Raw genomic sequence first — 18,031 nt, forward strand, 5'->3', positions numbered from 1 at the left:
TTACCTTTCCAAAATCCTGGATTAACAATTTCTCTATAACCTCAATTCCAATGAATCTTTTACTTAATTTCAGGCAACCTTCATGATTGCTAAGTAAATTTTTTCTCCAACAAATAAAGCTCGAAACTCCCAATGATCCTTTCTTATCTTTCCACTTTTCCCCCTAAATTCTATTCAATTTCCCCCATCTTAAAATGAACTAATGTCCTTAAATACTCCCTTCTTCCCATTCTCCCACTTCATCAGTCCTCACAGCTGCTTTCACTTGCTTTCCTAACCAATTTTGGCCACAAAAACTATTTAGCCAACTATTTTAGCGATATTCCTGCAGGAGACCTTCAATTTTTCAACTTCCTGCCATACTCAACATAGCAAGCCACAACCCTAAGTATTTAATGCTGTTTGGGTTTTTTTTTTTCCCTCTCCTGCTTTAAGGTGGTCAATCACAAGATGTATTGAAGAGATAAGGTATTAAAGATGGAAGACTAGATAAAACGGGTAGTGAAGGCATACAGGTATGAAATGCTAAGGAGTTGAATGATTTTAATAGTCAAAGAAAACAGACATATTTGTTACAGAGAGAGTGTGTGTGTGTTGTATGTAAGGGAGGGGGAAGGAAGGGAAAGATGATAGGAGAAAAAGAGAGGGAGAGAAGGAGAGAGAGACAGAGAGAGAGAGAGAGAGAGAGAGAGAGAGAGAGAGAGAGAGAGAAGAAAGAGACAGAGAGACAGAGAGACAGAGAGACAGAAAAAGAGAGAGAGAGTGTTAGTGATAATTTCAGGGATTCATACTCACACAATAATAGAAATTGGAAAATCAGCAAGAAGATCAATTTTCTTTGAAGCTGGTGAGTTTGCTTTCAGATATGTTGGGTTTAAGGTAAAATTTTCCATTTTCCATTTTCAAATGGAAAAGGAATAAGCAAAGAAGAGAGAAAAGGAATTGTCAAGAGATAAAGGACAGTCATAATAGTACACTATTTAAGAGTCAACCACAGTCAGTTTTCTTTCTTAGCATGATAAAAACAATCTCAATCCTATTTATCCACAAATAACCCTAGGCAGGGGTCCTCAAACTTTTTAAATAGGGGGCCAGTTCACTGTCCCTCAGACTGTTGGAAGGCCAGACTATAGTAAAAACAAAAACTTTGTTCTGTGGGCCTTTAAATAAAGAAACTTCATAGCCCTGGCTGAGGAGGATAATCTCCTCAGCTGCCGCATCTGGCCTGTGGGCTTAGTTTGAGGACCCCTGCCCTAAAGAATTTAATAAATGATTTTCAAAATTGATTTCTAGTTCTTCATAACCTTTCAAAGATCAATGAAAATTACTCAGCAACTGTATCTGCTAATTTCTTTTACCAGTAAACAGTAGTCCATTTGAGCATGGTACACTGAACTCATCAAAGGTAAGCTTGGTACCTGCAAGAGATTTTCTTATCTACTATTCCTTTCTAGACATTGGCACCAAGTCCAGGGTGGCAACTTCTCCCCTTCCCTTCCCCTTTTCAACTCCCTTTTGGGTGTTTCTTTTCCTATTTGATTGTAAACTTCTTGAGGGAAGAGACTTTCATTTTGGGTGATTTTGTATTTCTGGAGCTTAATAAAGAGTCCAACAATTAATAAATATTTGTTGACTTGACCATGGACATCAACAACAACTAGCCATTTTTGTTCTGTCCTTTCCTTTCTAAGAAGAATTTTCTTATCAGAAAAAAAAAACAAAAAACAAAAGCAAATTAAGGATAGAGATATTCAATTCTGCTTTCTTATCAAATTATTGTTCTCTCCACAAAAAAAAAAGTAGTTTTCCTTTCTTCAATCCCCCCTCTTTTTCACCTCTATGGCTTAAACAACTCTGATCTGTTATCCTTAAATTTCCTCACCAATTTCAACCCTATTTAGCATTATCACTGCTGATACTGCTCTTATAGGATCATGCCACATTTTTATATTTCTCACCTAATACCTACTTGTTCTTTCATCTTCTATAAGTGTGTTTTGCCTATTTAAGTCAGTTGGTGATCTTCCTATGCATTCACACAAATTTCTTTAGATAATTCTCTTTTTTTGTAATTTAATGGAATTTTCTTTTTATGTTTCCATAATTAAAACCTTAAAATCATCTTTTTCATCCTTACTTAACATGTCTTATAGAATTTTAGTCCATGTGATCACATCAATCCTTTCTCTGAACTTTGTAAAACTGTCTCTCCTCAAAACAAGAATGAAAGTTACATTAGTTTCTCTTCTCGACTTTCACAAATGCTAAGATCATTTTTAAAGTTAGCAATCAGGTCCTTTTTGTTGATTAAAAACAGACATAAAGTATTATTTTCCTTTGTTGAATCTTCTACCTTTGAAGGAGGAAATTAACATGAAGACAAATTAATATATCGTCACACACTGATCTTTTAGCAGACAGAGTATATTTTGGATGATTGAAATTTTCATGGAACTAGGCATGTGAGTGCCTCCTGGGTCACCATGGGAAGACAGAACTGAAATTGAAATTGTGATGAAAAATAATACATAATAGGATGAATCTAATGCTGTGTTATGCCACTGGATGCTACCAGATACCAATGCTCTTTAAGACCTGAGAAAAGATGTTGGTTGATAACATGATTGTTCCAATGTAGAACATATCCCCAAATCTTCAAACTCTTCATCTATTTCCTCTTTTTGTCCAGAAGTTTATATATTTTTCAATTATAATATTACTTTTCTCGCTATTTTTATCCAGTACTCTCCATAATTCTCTTCTTTGATTCTTAGGTTTTCTCACATGAGTTTAATTCTCAATTTACAATATAAAAAATATATTGAGAGACAGCAAGAATACAAGGTAGATATTCTAAGACATTGGCCTGAGTTCCTCTTCTGATAACATACTGACCATGTGAAGGGGAGAAGGAAACTTCATGAACTCTCAGTGCCTCAGGCAACCCATCTTATATTTGTCGAAACTGGACTTCCAAGTAGGTCTGGGCAGAGTCAAAGGAAGACCTTAGTTAGGACTGCTATTTGCTTCCTGGAAGAGCTGCTTGGAGGAGACAGTTTCTACCCTTCCCTTACTGTTTTCTTTTTCCTGCAAAACCTACAAAGGATTTGGGGCTCCAGGATAGCTGTGCTATTTCAGCCATAGAGGATCTGTATTTGGTGAAGAAACTTAATGATGTTTGAGAAACCCAGAAGACAAGGAATCTGATAGCAACCACTAGAAAAGAATGGACTCTGCCAGGCCGGAGAGCAGAGGCCCAAAAGAGCCACTCTGCCCGTAAGTATTTCATAGTATACACTGTTTCTGATGGAAACCAACTGCCCCAGGCAGATGAATGACCCATCCATATGCCTCATTGATAAGTATTTTTTTAAATGTATGCCTCCTTTCCCCGGTGAACCCTGCATGCATTTGACGGGAAAATATGCCCTAAGCTAAGTGTTATGTTTTAATTATTTTTGTTTGGGATTGTGTTTAGTAAATGTTTATGATTAATAGTTAGTGGTGTAACTAATTAATATAAAAGAACCAGAAGAACATATATGACACTTTCAAAACATAAATTTTTAAAAGTCACCAGAGAGGTAGGATGTTATGAAAAGAGAGATATCCTTAAACTCAGATAGCCTTGGGTTTAAGTCTCATCTCTGACACAGTGGCTGTGTGACTCCAGGTGAATTCCTGAGCCTCTTAGTGCTCTTCTATCAGTTCCATTCTCTTGAGACTATAAATTGAGAGCAGTTATCCATCTGTATTGGTCGATAATCTCCCTACACTGACAAAACTACTAATCTGATCCAATCTAGAAAATAACCAAAATGAAACCAAACTTTGAAAAACTGAAAGAGAATATTTCCAATGAACAGACAATAAAAAATAAACAAAATAAACATTTAAAAACAAAATGAAACTATGATTTGACTGAATACATCTAACATTTGGATGTTTAACTCAAGAACTTAAGAGGAAATACAGAATCTCAGAACTGGAAAAAAAAAAAAAAAAACCCTCAAAAGGTCATCTATACCAGGACAAGTATCTACTCTTAAATAGCTAGTTTCTTCTTAATCTACAATGATGGGGAAGCTGATAAATCTGGAGGTAGCTTATTCCGCTTCTGAACATCTCTAATCACTAGGAAATCTTCCTTTGCATTGACTGAATCACCATCTATCTCTTTGAAATGTCCACTTTTGATTCGTTTTCTTATGTCATGTTTTTCTCCACTTCATACTATCTTCTACTCAGCTGTCAACGTGATCTTCTTAAAAACTCAAATCTGACCATGTGAGAAATTTCAATGGTGCCCAATTGTCTCCAGAATCAAATTTAAAACTCTATGTTAGCCCTTCATAATAATCTGGCCCTTTCCTACCCCTCTGGGCTCCTAACATCTTACTCTCTTCCTCCATATATTCTAAAATCTGGTGACTTTAGCTTCCTTGCTATTTTTTCCACAAAAAAAAAAAAAAAAGGAACAACCACCACTGCATCTCCATGACTGGCATTCTTTTCTTCCTTACTTACCCCTCCTGGTTTCCCTGCCTTCTTTCATGTCTTAGCTGAAATACCAGTTTCTAATTTTTTTCCAATACTCCTTCATGCTAGTGCTTTCCCTCTGAAATTATTTCCAATGTATGCTGTATATATCTTGTTTGCACATGAATCTTTGTCCTTCACCCAGTCTAATAAAACTGGGAACTCCTTAAGATCAAGAACTGATTTTTCTTTTTTTGTATCCATGATTCTTAGCAGTGGGCATGGATATAGTAAACACTAAATAAATGTTTTTTGATTTGCTTTTTAGTTAGAAGGACAAATTTAATGTTTTTTGTTCTCCAGGCAAGGCATCTCTATCTAGCTTCTTCAATTGATCTTTGTAGGCAAACTGTCCTTAAATTTCATCATCCTGCTTTACTTTGTCCTTATCCCTCCTAAAATGTGACATTTCATTCTTAATATGTAGTCTCACAAATGTAAACTAGGGCAGGTCTAGCATTTCCCACTTTCTGGATATTAGGCTTTCTTTAATGTAATCTAAATTTACCACATTAACTTTGACAGCTGTTTAATTGTCAACTTATTAAATTTAGATATCATATGTGCCTCAGAGCTATTTCAGACCAATTACTGTTTAGATTTTATATATATAAATAGAGGATTTATATTTACAGGATATAAATCTATACAAGAGTTTGCACCCATATACTAACTGCACTTTTATGTATATAAAATATGTATATATTACATATATAAAATAATTTATAAGTATGTTAATCTGCAAATGGCTAAATTGCTGCAAAAATATAAAGCTTTTTAGGGCCACTAAAAAGAATTAGAAGTATTTGTTTTGAGGGGATATAGAAAAAAATGCTCATTCAAGTGAGAATTATTACTGAGTTTTCAAACTCAATGAGGCAAACTTAAAAATATATCTTTCAAGAACTTTCTGACAAGTCAGAAATCTTGGATTTTCAAACAAATAAAAAGCATTTATTAATGTTTACTACCTTTTTTTTTTTACTACTTATATTTTTAAATATTCCTGGTTAATGTTAACATTGCACTGGGCTTGATTACATGTAAAGAATGATATGAATTTGAACAGAGTTCATATGAATATACCTAGACACTACTTTCATTTCAAATGGAGTTCTCATCTTATGTTATTTATCTCTATTTTTGTATTTATGACTTCCTAAATGTAAATGTACATAAATATTTCATATTAAAACACAAATTATTTATACAAAGATTTGTATATACACATAGACATTTGTTAATGACTATAAAAAGAAAAAGGAACTAAAGTTATCAATGAAACAAAAATGTACTTACAAAATCGAAGTCTCCATCTTGAGGAACTTTCCAGTTGTCAGGAAAAACATTTTTTGACATTGGGAATGGTTCATGCATGTTCTGATTACAGTTTTCATGACTCTTATTTTTGAAATCTTGTTTATCAAAATAATCCATAAAAGATGGTCGATGTACTTGTGACGAAGTTGCATTTCCTTAGTTCAAAGAAAACAGGAAAAACTTAAATATTAGTGTTAAAATATATTCATATTGTATTTTTTGCTTTATGAAACATTTTTACTTGTAATAGCACTGTGAAATAGGTAATTCAAGTATAATTATTCCTATTTTACTGTTGAGAAAATGAGGCTGAGATACATGATTATTATGAAATCATCTCATAGTTTAGCTTGCAAGTGCAGATCTAATATTTGACTTACTTGTGCAGAAATATTAATTTCTAAATTATGAAATAAATTTGAGTTATTCATAAATAAACAGCCCCTCTAATCAATTTAACAGAGAAAAAACACCTAAGTAATTAGTGTTACAGAGTTTAAAAAATACATGACATTTTAAATTGTGAAAATATTTCAGAGGGTAAGAAGTATTCTCTCTCTCTCTCTCTCTCTCTCTCTCTCTCTCTCTCTCTTTCTCTCTCTCTCTCTCTCTTTTTTTTACCATTTTTTAAAATTAGAAAACTGTTTTGAATACTTTAGAAATGAGTCAACACAAAACTGAATATAAAAAACTGATATTGTGCAGCTAAGTGGCACAGTGGATAGAGCACCAGCCCAAAAGTCAGGAGGACCTGAGTTCAGATCTGGTCTCCAGACACAACACTTCCTAGCAGTGTGACCCTGGGCAAGTCACTTAACCTCAATTGCCTCAGCGGGGGAAAAAACTGATATAAATTACATATTTTGGGCAACTTTTCCAACATTTAAAATATATGTATTTTTACCAAGCATGTTAGTTTCAAAATGTCACATAGAATCAGAATTTCCTAAAAGTTCTGAATACCTTCAAAATCTCAAGTTCAATGTAACTGAGTTAGATGGACCAGATAATGATAAGCAAATAAAGAACAAAGATAATTTAATTTAATCAAACTCCTTAGAGAAGGGGGGGGGGGGGAGTGATCATAACGGCAATAAAATAATCATTTAAATTCTAATTTAAAAGACAAAAGTATAATTTTGTGATAGTCAACAATACAAACCAATAGATTTTCAAAGGTACATAAAACCCAATATGCGGATTTCTTGTTAGAAATCAATAACTACCAACTTTAAGAAATGAACAGCCATAATGAAAATGGCCGACAATCTAGCTGAATGGCAGGGCAGCTGAACTGTAGAAACAAGACATATAATCTTCAATGTATGTAATCTGTGCATTGCTGGTTAAAAGATAACACATGGTACTCTCTCCAACAAGGTGGCCAAAGACCAGGCTAAAAGATGGAGAAGGAAAGAAAGGAAAAAACAGTCCCTAACCTTAAGGAGCTTATAATCTAATGGGGAGAGGAAAGAAAGAGACAATGTGCTCATAACTGTAGAAGGCCACAGATGGTGAGGGAGCTCTGGATGAGGTATAAGACCTAGAGGGAACCTGCTAACAATGCCTGGTTCCACTCCCCATCTCCCCTAACGGCTCTTGGCCTTCCTGAAAAGTCTGGGGGCTGCAACAACCTATGTTGAGATTGAAGCAGAGTGATACCAGGTGGCAAACTACATACAATAGCAAGTTGTTTATGTAGTCCCACTTGCACATATATACTTAGCACATGCCCAGTGTTGTTTTGGTTATATAAGGGTATGAGGGTATAAAAGGGGGAAAGAACTTGGAATAAATGGACTCCATATTTCCACCATCCTCAGGAGTCTCACCTCATTACTTCTCCACTAAGACAGTATATTTTAATCACCTCAGCATGAGAGTTCTAGAAAGCAATGGTACATTTTGGTAACCAATGTGGTGGCTCTAGAAAGCAGGACACAACATGTGGCAACATTTGACACAACAATGTGGGACTCTAGGTGAGATTCTATACACATCAGCTTGACAAACCTACCGAGTTCAATGGAGAAGTCTCCGTGACCCAGTATAGGGTAAGTATAAAAACAGGAAAGTGGGAAGAACTGGTAAGGAATAATTTGGTCACTTTGGTTTTTCAACCTAAATGAGGCAAATACTAAGAAAAGAGCCTCCGAAAGAAGTATGAAGCATGCTTAGTTAGGTTAAAAGAAAAGCAATGTTTGTTGGTTAACTTATTTGGTTCTCAGATGCTGGAATGAACCTCTCTGTGGCTTTGTAAGGAGAGTTTGGAGCCAGAGATATGGAAGTAAGTGGGAGAACAACTAACTGAATACAATGGATTAAGGAATCCCACAAAATTTTTTTTAAAAATGGAAAGATTTTAACTTGGTTAGCCAGACAAGGAAGTATGAGGAGAAAAACAGGCAGAGGGTTGGTGCCTGTAGCTGTAGAGGGTACAGCACATGGAACAGACCTAAGGAATAATAAATAAAATAAATCACATAATAAATAAATAGAATAGATTATAAAACAAAATAAAATAAAATAAATAATGAATAAAATAAAAAATAATAAAATGAAAAACTTCTTTATTTAGTATTTCACTGATTTATAATGCTTATTATTGCTTTAGGAGGTTTGCAGGGCATGGTCAGTTGGGCCAAAAGAGAGTTAAGTCTTAAGTACCACAGGCCTATTGGCAGAAAAGAAAGTAAGTACCTTAAATACTATGAGCTTGCTTTTCACCTTTAAAGCTCATTTTCAATTCTGCCTACACCTGAGCATGTGCCCTTAGAGTATCCCCCATCTCCTGACCCTCCTTCCTCAACTCTGCCTTCTTGGGTGGGGGAAGGAGGAAGAGTGGGAAGGGCAATGACATCATTAGTACCACCCATGCAGCAGTTTTGCCCAGCCACTATGTGCCCATTTCAAAAGGTGGGGCTGGGTGCCAGAGCCCCAGGCAAAAAACACTTGGGGCATGGTGGCAACTGCTATTACATCCAGAGAGTCTAAGCAAGTAGGTGGGGGAAGGGGATTACAATTAGGGAGAATAGAGCTGTGTGCCCCTGGGCTATTGAGACATCCCTGAAAAGCTGAAACCTGTCCCTGTCCGACCTATAGACCCCTAGCCTACACACAGAGTAGGCTTGACCATTTCACCTCCTGAGAGAGCTCACAAAACTGTGTGTACACTGATTTGGGAAACTGGGGAATGTGTAGCTAATATCCCAGTCACTGGCTAAAGATTACAGCAAACACCCATATGTCTGGCATGGAAGGATCAATAGCAGTTGAACTTACTGCTACCCCTTTGAGATGGAAATTTGAAGATAAAACAGGAGTTTTTACTCTTTTTGTAATTAAAAAAATCCCCATCAATCAATGAGGAAGAGACATCTCACAACTAGGATTACAATTAAGCACTTTGGCTTTTTAGGTAGGGCTGCTGTGGAAAGCCTGCCAGCACTCTCACCTGTTCCCATTCAATCCAGTGTGGGTGGAGCAGTGGCCCTTAACCAGTGAAAAAAATCAGGCCTTATTAGATATAGTACAGAAGCAACTTGACCAAGGACATCTACAACCTTCTTTAAGTCCTTGGAATTCCCTTGTATTTGTTGAAAAAAAAAAGAAATCTGGAAAATCTATGGACACCTTTTCAGCATTTACTTTTGCAATAAGAGCAGCATAAGAAACAGCCCAAGTGGTCATTGAATTCCTTACACAGGCCTTTGCAGTCATAGGTGTGCCACAAGCAATAAAAACAGATAATGGACCTGCATATACTTCTCAACATTTTGCACATTTTTGTGGACTGTATCAGATTTCACACACCACTGGCATACCTTTTAATCCTCAAGGACAGGAAATAGTAGAGATGAGAAACAGAGACATCAAGATGCACCTCCAAAAAACAAAAGAGAAGGGGGGCCACAGGTAATCCTAGAGACCTTCTAAACTTATATATTATTTTATTTTATTTTTTTTGATGGAGATGCACTGGCTCCGGGAAGACAGATTTCATAACCTACCAGAAGGGCAGTGTCCATTGCAAGCAACTCCAATATCTTTAGATAATCACCAGGTGATGTGGAGAGACCCAGAAAGTGGTGAATGGAAGGGACAAGATAGGTTAACTGCTTGGGGGAGAGGGTTTGCTTGTATCTCAACAGATGAAGAATGAACTCAATGGGTGCCAATGAGCCATATCCGCCTTGTCCATCACAGAGAGACAGAAAAAGACAAGATCCAAAAAATATTGAGTTGTTTCATTGCTGACTGTGTCCACTACTGAAAGAGCTTGGCAGTTAACCCTATGTGTATGGCAATTAACTCATGAACATCAAAAATAATTGTTAATGAGACTGATGCAGGACTTTAAAACCTTTAGGGATCATTGGATTCCCTGATAAATGAAGTAACAGATAATAGACTGGCTTTGGATTATCTATTGGCTGCTGAAGGGAGGTGTATGTGTGGTTGTGAAGATAGTTATTTTTTACACCTTCCTTCTGGGACTCATAGAAATTTTTAATAGTATTTTGTTTATTCATATTATTTGTTATGTTACTACTTGCTTATATGATATTACAACTTGCCTGTGTGATTCCTCCCATGATGATGGATTTAATAACCACTATTACATTCCTGCTTCCATTAAAACAAAAGAAAGGGAGATATGTAGAGGACTACAGACAGTGGGGGAACTCTGGGTGAGGTGTAAGACCCTTCAGCCCAGAGGGAACCTGCTGACAATATCTGGTTTGGCTTCCCATCTCCCCTAAGGGCTCTCAGCCTTCCTGAGAAGTCATGGGGAGGTGACAACCTGTGTTATGATTGAAACAGTCTGATACCAGATGGCAAACTACATAGAATAGCAAGTTGTTTATGTAGTTCCACATGTGCAGTATATACTTAGGGCATGCCCAGTGTTGTTTTTAGTTATATAAGGGGGAAAGAACTGGGAATAAATGGACTCCATATTTCCACCATCCTCAAGAGTCTTGTCTCATCACTCCTCTACTAGGATGGTATATTTTAATCACCCCAGTGCAGGGGCTCTAGAAAGCACAGCATGTTTTGTTGCCCCAACTTGGGGGCTCTAGAAAGCAGGGCACAATATTTTAATCACCCTGGGATGGGGGTTCTAGAAAGCAGGACACAACACATAACTATAGACAAATTATACACAGAATCAATTGGAGATAATTGATCATCTCAGAGGGAAAGCACTAGCATGAAGGAGAACTGGAGAAAATTTCTTGAAGAAGCTGGATTTTAAGAAAGACTTAAAGGAAATCAGGGAAGTCAGGTAGAGAAAGTGAGGAGGAAAAGAATTCCAGGAATGAAAGACAGTCAATAAACATGCATATAAGTCATGAGATGCAGTATTGTTTGTGTTTCTGTTGCTATTTTGCAAAGAAAATCAAGGACACCAATGTCACTGCATTGCAGAATATATAGAGGATAATCAGGTATAAGAAACTTGGGAGAATAGGAAAAGATTGATTATGAAGGGTTTTAAATGCAAATAGGGTTTTAGATTTTCTCCTGGAGAGAGTAGAGCACCACCTCAGGCCTGATATACTCAGACCTGAATTTTAGAAAGAGCACTCTGACAGCTGAATGGAGGATGGAATGCAGTGAGGAGAAATTTGATGCAGGGAGATAAACTTGAAAACTATTTACTATTGTTTAGGTGTGAAGTAAAGAGGGCCTGCACCTTGGGTGTGTAGATATTAGTCAATAAAGAAAAGGGAACTTAAAAGAAATGTTATAAAAGTTATAAAAGAATTGAAATGGCAATGTATTGGAGTTCAGGGTTAAGAATAATACCTAGATTTTAAGCCTGGGTAACTAGGAGGATGGTGGTATCCTCAGCCATAATAGAAATTGAGAAGAGGGGAAGATTGGAGGTAGGGGCAAAAGATGGGAAAATGAAGAGTGATATTTAGTTCAGTTTGGGATATTTTTATTTTAAAATGTCTATAGCACATCCAATTGGAAATGTCCAATAAGCAATTAAAAGATGTTTACTGAAGATCAGAAGGAATTGGGACTGGATAACTAGTACTGAGAATCATTTAGTAGAGGTGATAAATGAATTTATGGCATATAATGAGATTATCAAGGAAAACAGTATAAAGAGAGAAAAGAAAACCTAGTATAAAGCTTTGAGGAAAACCTACAGTTAGTGGGTGTGATCTGAACAATGATTTGAAAGGAGATAGAGAGGAGCAGCTAGAGAGGTAGGACAATAAGAAAGAGAAGTTACAAGAAAATCTAAAGACAAAAAGTTATCAAGAAGAAGAAGGTGATAATGTCAAAAACTATGGATCAGAAACAATGAGGATTGAGAAAAGGCCATTATATTTGGCAATTTAAAAAATCACTATTAATTGGAGACAGCAGTTTCAGTTGAATGATGGGGCCAAAAGCTAAACTGTAGAGAATTAAAGAATCCTCCCTTCCAAGACTATCCCGTTTCTCATTCATATATATAGTGTTTTGACATAGTTGTTTACAGGCTTTTTCCCTATCACCACTCCCTGGTGATAGGATCTTTCCCCCGCTATATTTAGCACACATCTATTTGCCATTTAATAAATGCTAATTGATAGATAGATTAGAAAAGACATTAATTATAGAAGACCTTCTTGAAGAGATTAGTTTTGAGTAGGAAGAAAGATGGGATGTTAGATATCAACTAAGGTTTTAGTTTTTTATTTTATTTTAAAAATAGATAGGAGATGGATGAATTTGTAGGCAACAGGGAAGCAGCCAACTGAAAAGAAGAAATTAAAAATAAGTGAAAGAATGGAGATGACAGGAGGAGTATTCTAGAGAAGACAAGATGGAATGGGTTGGTTGAGCCTGTAGAAGGCTTTGCCTTAGCAAGAAGATATCAGTTGTATTGTGAGAAAAGGATGAAGGGAGGGATATCATAGGAAAACATTTGAGTGATATGTGATATACAATAAAGATGGGGATAAAAAAAGATCATTTTCAAGTATTTAAAAGATGTGGAGAAAGGGTTTACACTTAACTGGTCTTAGTTCTGACTTAATGAACCAAATTAAAAACAATGAGTAGAAGCTTCAGAGGTTAATTTCCCTGATATAAAGAAAAACTTCCAACAATAAGAGCTGTCCAAAAATAGAATGAGCAAATTCGGGAGATAGTAGGTTCCCCATTAGTGAGATATTTATAGCAATTCGGGAATTCATGTTCAGATATCAGTTGTATTATTATTCAAGTATAAGTTGTATCTTAAATACCTAAGATTTAGGTAGAAAAGATGAGTCCTTTCAGATTTTCTTCTGATTCTAACACAGATCTTCTGATCAGTGATTTTTTAAAGTATTTTATTGTGTAATCCTATGGTACTTTATAATACTTTATCATCTTGTCCCTCAGAGTACATGCAAAGTAAGAGACCACTAGGGTCAATAATTGCAACTTCTGTGTTAAGATATATTTGTGAAGAATGAAGTAGAGAAATATTATATACTCCCTATGTGTGTACTTTTTCATATATGACTTATGTGTATGATGTGTGTTTATATAAGTATGTATTCTAGATTTGGGGCAAGGATTTAATTAATTGTGTTCTTTAGCTGAGTAGAGAAAAAAGGAACTACATCAAAGGCTATGGTTTTCAAAGAATGAGGAAACTAAGAGAGTCCACTTTCACCTATGATAGCTCTCCTGAAAGCCCTATCAGGGACAAAGGAACCTTTCAGATGCTAATAGAGTAATGTCCTCAGAGATTATTAAAAGTATTTGGATCTACATTATGTAGCACCAGATCACTATAATTTTCTAGCTCTTCCAACAAATTTCTATAATACTTTTGTCTTCCCTGCTGATTATCATTTCTGATAAGCATCTGTTTATTTTATATACTTGGTTAAGGTCTTAATTATACTGTTCTAGGTCTCTGAGTAAAGTTCTAAGCTTTCTATGAGTGAGTCTGATGTCATATAAAATAGGGGAAAAACATTAAAGCAACTGCTCTACAATAAACAAAATTGTCTCTAGGCAAGTACTTTTTGTTTGCTTGCAGTATAGAGCCATATTTTGAATGGCTAAGCTTGCCATAAGTTTGATCTCAAAGAAAGAGGAGTATTACTAGGCAAAGTCAATTATTTGCGGTTCTTTTCATATTTATATTTTACATTGTACTTGTATTACTTGAATATGATGTCTTCTTTCTCAAACTAGATGGGTCTTTTCCTAAAGGGGAATCAGCTATTCTCTAAAACTAGTTTGCATAGGTTCATATAGAATTTTAGAGTTGGAAAGGACCTTAATAGCTATCAAGTTCAAAGCAAACTGAAAAAAAGAATTCTTGGTGCAACACATTTAATATATCATTACCCACACTCTTCTTAAAGACTCTTAGTGAGAAAGAATTTTATACTTCCTTAAGCATCCAATTATACTTTTGTTTAATGGGCCTGAGTCTTTAAGGTTTTCTTGAACCATAAGAAATATTGTACATGGTCAATGTGCATTGTTACACAGGTGATAGGTAGGGATAGTTAAGGGAAATTACCTACTTAGAAAGTATTGCCCGGTAGGGATACAGGTAAAGGGAAAAGGGAACATTTTGTTCTGCCTTCAAACTCAGACAAACTGTAGGAGGCTGTCCCATCCCCACTTTTCACTTCTGAATAGTTATAATTATTAGAAAGATTTTCCTGGATTTTCACTTCCGGCCAAGATGGTGGAGAGGAGGCACACAGCTGTGTAACCTCCACGTTTTTCTCTCACAATCCATTTCATTTCATGCCTCTGAATTAATGCTCATCTGAAAAAAAACCTACAATAAGTTACCAAGAGAAGCCATCCTTGAGACTCGTCAGGAAAGGTCTGTTTTTGATCGAGGGCGGGGACGGTTTTGGATCGGAAGCAGACTGCGGGCAGACAGGCAGCGGCAGCGAGAGCAGGGAAGGCAGCTCAGAGCTGAGCAGACTGGAGAGGGGGTGGGGCGTGATCGCAGCAGTCTTTGCGGGGAGAGCTTTGCTACAGGATTGGATGCTTTGCCCGCGCAGCGAGTCAGCAGCCCAGCAGAGAAGCTAAAAACACCGGGGCGAAGAATACAACCCCAAATAGCTGGAGTCTCTCAGGACCTGGCCACCCCACCCCCCCTCCCACAGTGACTCAGCACGCTCTGGGATCTCAGAGCGCAGGCACAGCACAGTCGGGCTAGTGCCTCACTGCTGCCCCGCAGTCTGTAGTGGAAGCTCGGTAACACCACCCAGCCCCTCCCCCAAAGAAAGCAGACTCCATTCAAGGGTTTTTTTCTTCTGTTTCTTTGCTAGTTTGTCTTTGATTATTAGACAGAATGAGCAAGAAACTGAAGAGGACTTTAACCCTTGACAGCTTCTATACAAATAGAGAGCAGACTCTAAATCCTGAGGAGACTAAAAACAGACAGTCTCCAGGTGAATCCCCAAAGGAGGAGATCATCGAGTCCTCAGCACAGATGAATCTCATGGAGGAAATTAAAAAGGCTCTCACAAGGGAGCTAGAAGAAAAATGGGAAAAGGAGAGGGAGGCTTGGCAAAAGAGCCTGGAGAAAGTTAAAGAGAGAGTGGATAAAGAAGTAAAATCCTTGAAAAATAGGATTGGTGAACTGGAAAACAAAATTGGCGAAATGGAAAAAAATTCCATAGAACAAAAGAACTCAATTGGACAATTAGAAAAAGATTTTTAAAAAGTGAGTGAAGAAAATACTTCACTGAAAATCAGGGTCGAACAAAGTGAATTGAATGCCTCGAGGAGACAAGAAGAATCAGTCAAGCAAATCCAAAAAAATCAAACAATGGAAAAGAATGTGAAATACCTTCTGGGGAAGACAACAGACCTGGAAAACAGATCCAGGAAAGACAATCTGAGAATCATTGGACACCCAGAAAAGCATGATGAAAAAAAAGAGCCTGGACACTATTTTCCAGGAAATTATCAAAGAGAACTGCCCAGAAGTCATAGAAACAGAGGGTAAAACAGACATTGAAAGAATTCATCGATCCCCTACTGAAAGAGATCCTAAAATCAAAACACCAAGGAATATAGTGGCCAAATGCCAGAACCCTCAGACGAAGGAAAAAATACTGCAAGCGGCTAGAAAAACCCAATTCAAGTATCGAGGAGCCACAATAAGAATCACCCAGGATCTGGCAGCATCCACATTAAAGGATCGAAGGGCCTGGAATATGATATTCCGAAAGGCTAAGGAACTTGGTATGCAACCAAAAATAACTTACCCAGCTAGAATGAGCATCTTTTTCCAGGGAAGAAGATGGACATTCAACGAAGTAAGCGAATTTCACCTATTTTTGATGAAAAAGCCAGAACTTAACAAAAAGTCTGATCTACAAATACAGAACTCAAGAGAAATCTAAAAAGGTAAAGATTAATCTTGGGAACTATATTTCGGCTATAAAGATGTATAAAGAATACATGTATACCTTGTTCTAGAGACTAGATGTGGAAAGGACATTGTACCAGAAAAAGGGGAAAGTGGGGGTACTATATCTCATGAAGAGGCAAAGGAAACCTATTATATCTGAGAGAAAGAATGGAGGGGATGAATATAGTGAGTATTTTACTGCTTTCAGAATTGGCTTTAAGAGAAAAATTTTAGACATATTCAATCTATGGTGAAACTTCTCCCACCTCATTGAAAAGTGAGAAGGAAAAAGTGAAAAGGGAAGGAATAAGCTAAGTGGAAGGGAATACAGTAACTGGGAGGGAAAGGGGTAAGATAGGGGGAGGAACTCTAAGGAGGGGGGGAGGGATACTATAAAGGGAGGGCTGTGAGAAGCAAGTGGTGCTCACAAGCTTAATACTGGGAAGGACGGAAAGGGGGTAAGAAGGGAGAAAAGCATAAACCGGGGTTAACAAGATGGCAAGTAATACAGAATTGGTCATTTTAACCATAAATGTGAACGGGGTAAACTCCTCCATAAAGAGGAAGCAGTTAGCAGAATGGATTAAAAGCCAGAATCCTACAATATGTTGTTTATAGGAAACACACCTGAAGCGGGGAGATACATGCAGGATAAAGGTAAAAGGTTGGAGCAAAATCTACTATGCTTCAGGTGAAGTCAAAAAAGCAGGGGTAGCCATCCTGATCTCAGATCAAGCTAAAGCAAAAATTGATCTAATCAAAAGAGATAAGGAAGGGCACTATATCTTGCTAAATGGTAGAATGAATAATGAAGCAGTATCTATATTAAACATATATGCACCAAGTGGTGTAGCATCTAAATTCTTAAAAGAGAAATTAAGAGAGCTGCAAGAAGAAATAGACAGCAAAACTATAATAGTGGGAGATCTCAACCTTGCACTCTCAGAATTAGATAAATCAAACCACAAAGTAAATAAGAAAGAAGTCAAAGAGATAAATAGAATACTAGAAAAATTAGATATGATAGATCTCTGGAGAAAATGTAATGGGGACAGAAAGGAGTACACCTTCTTTCTAGCAGTTCATGGAACTTATACAAAAATTGACCATATATTAGGACATAAAAACCTCAAACTCAAACGCAGTAAGGCAGAAATAGTAAATGCATCCTTTTCAGACCACGAAGCATTGAAAATTACATTCAACAAAAAGCCAGGGGAAAGTAGACCAAAAAATAATTGGAAACTAAATAATCTCATACTAAAGAATGATTGGGTGAAACAGCAAATTATAGACATAATTAATAACTTCACCCAAGAAAATGATAATAATGAGACATCATACCAAAATGTATGGGATGCAGCCAAAGCGGTAATAAGGGGAAATCTCATATCTCTAGAGGCCTATTTGTATAAAATCGAGAAAGAGAAGGTCAATGAATTGGGCTTGCAACTAAAAATGCTAAAAAAAGGGACAAATTAAAAACCCCCAGTCAAACACTAAACTTGAAATTCTAAAAATAAAAGGAGAGATCAATAAAATTGAAACTATTTTCAATAGTTGAAAAAACTATTGAATTAATTAATAAAACTAAGAGTTGGTTCTATGAAAAGCCAACAAAATAGACAAACTCTTAGTAAATCTGATTTAAAAAAGGAAAGAAGAAAATCAAATTGATAGTCTTAAAAATGAAAAGGGAGAACTCACCACTAACGAAGAGGAAATTAGAGCAATAATTAGGAGTTACTTTGCCCAACTTTATGCCAATAAATTCGA

General features: G+C 36.5%; 1 protein-coding gene across 5 annotated transcripts in view; it reads right to left on the reverse strand.

The window, feature by feature from the left end:
• Positions 1-18,031, reverse strand: part of STK3 (serine/threonine kinase 3) — a 539,323-nt gene that overhangs the window by 119,432 nt on the left and 401,860 nt on the right. For all 5 annotated transcript variants that reach the window (XM_051970911.1, XM_051970912.1, XM_051970913.1 and 2 more), the window contains one exon: positions 5,839-6,014. In XM_051970911.1, coding sequence (XP_051826871.1) covers positions 5,839-6,014 — 176 coding nt within the window. The remainder of the gene's footprint in view (positions 1-5,838; positions 6,015-18,031) is intronic.

The sequence above is a fragment of the Antechinus flavipes genome, chromosome 1 (assembly GCF_016432865.1).
Source record: "Antechinus flavipes isolate AdamAnt ecotype Samford, QLD, Australia chromosome 1, AdamAnt_v2, whole genome shotgun sequence".
NCBI classification, from domain to species: Eukaryota; Metazoa; Chordata; class Mammalia; order Dasyuromorphia; family Dasyuridae; genus Antechinus; species Antechinus flavipes.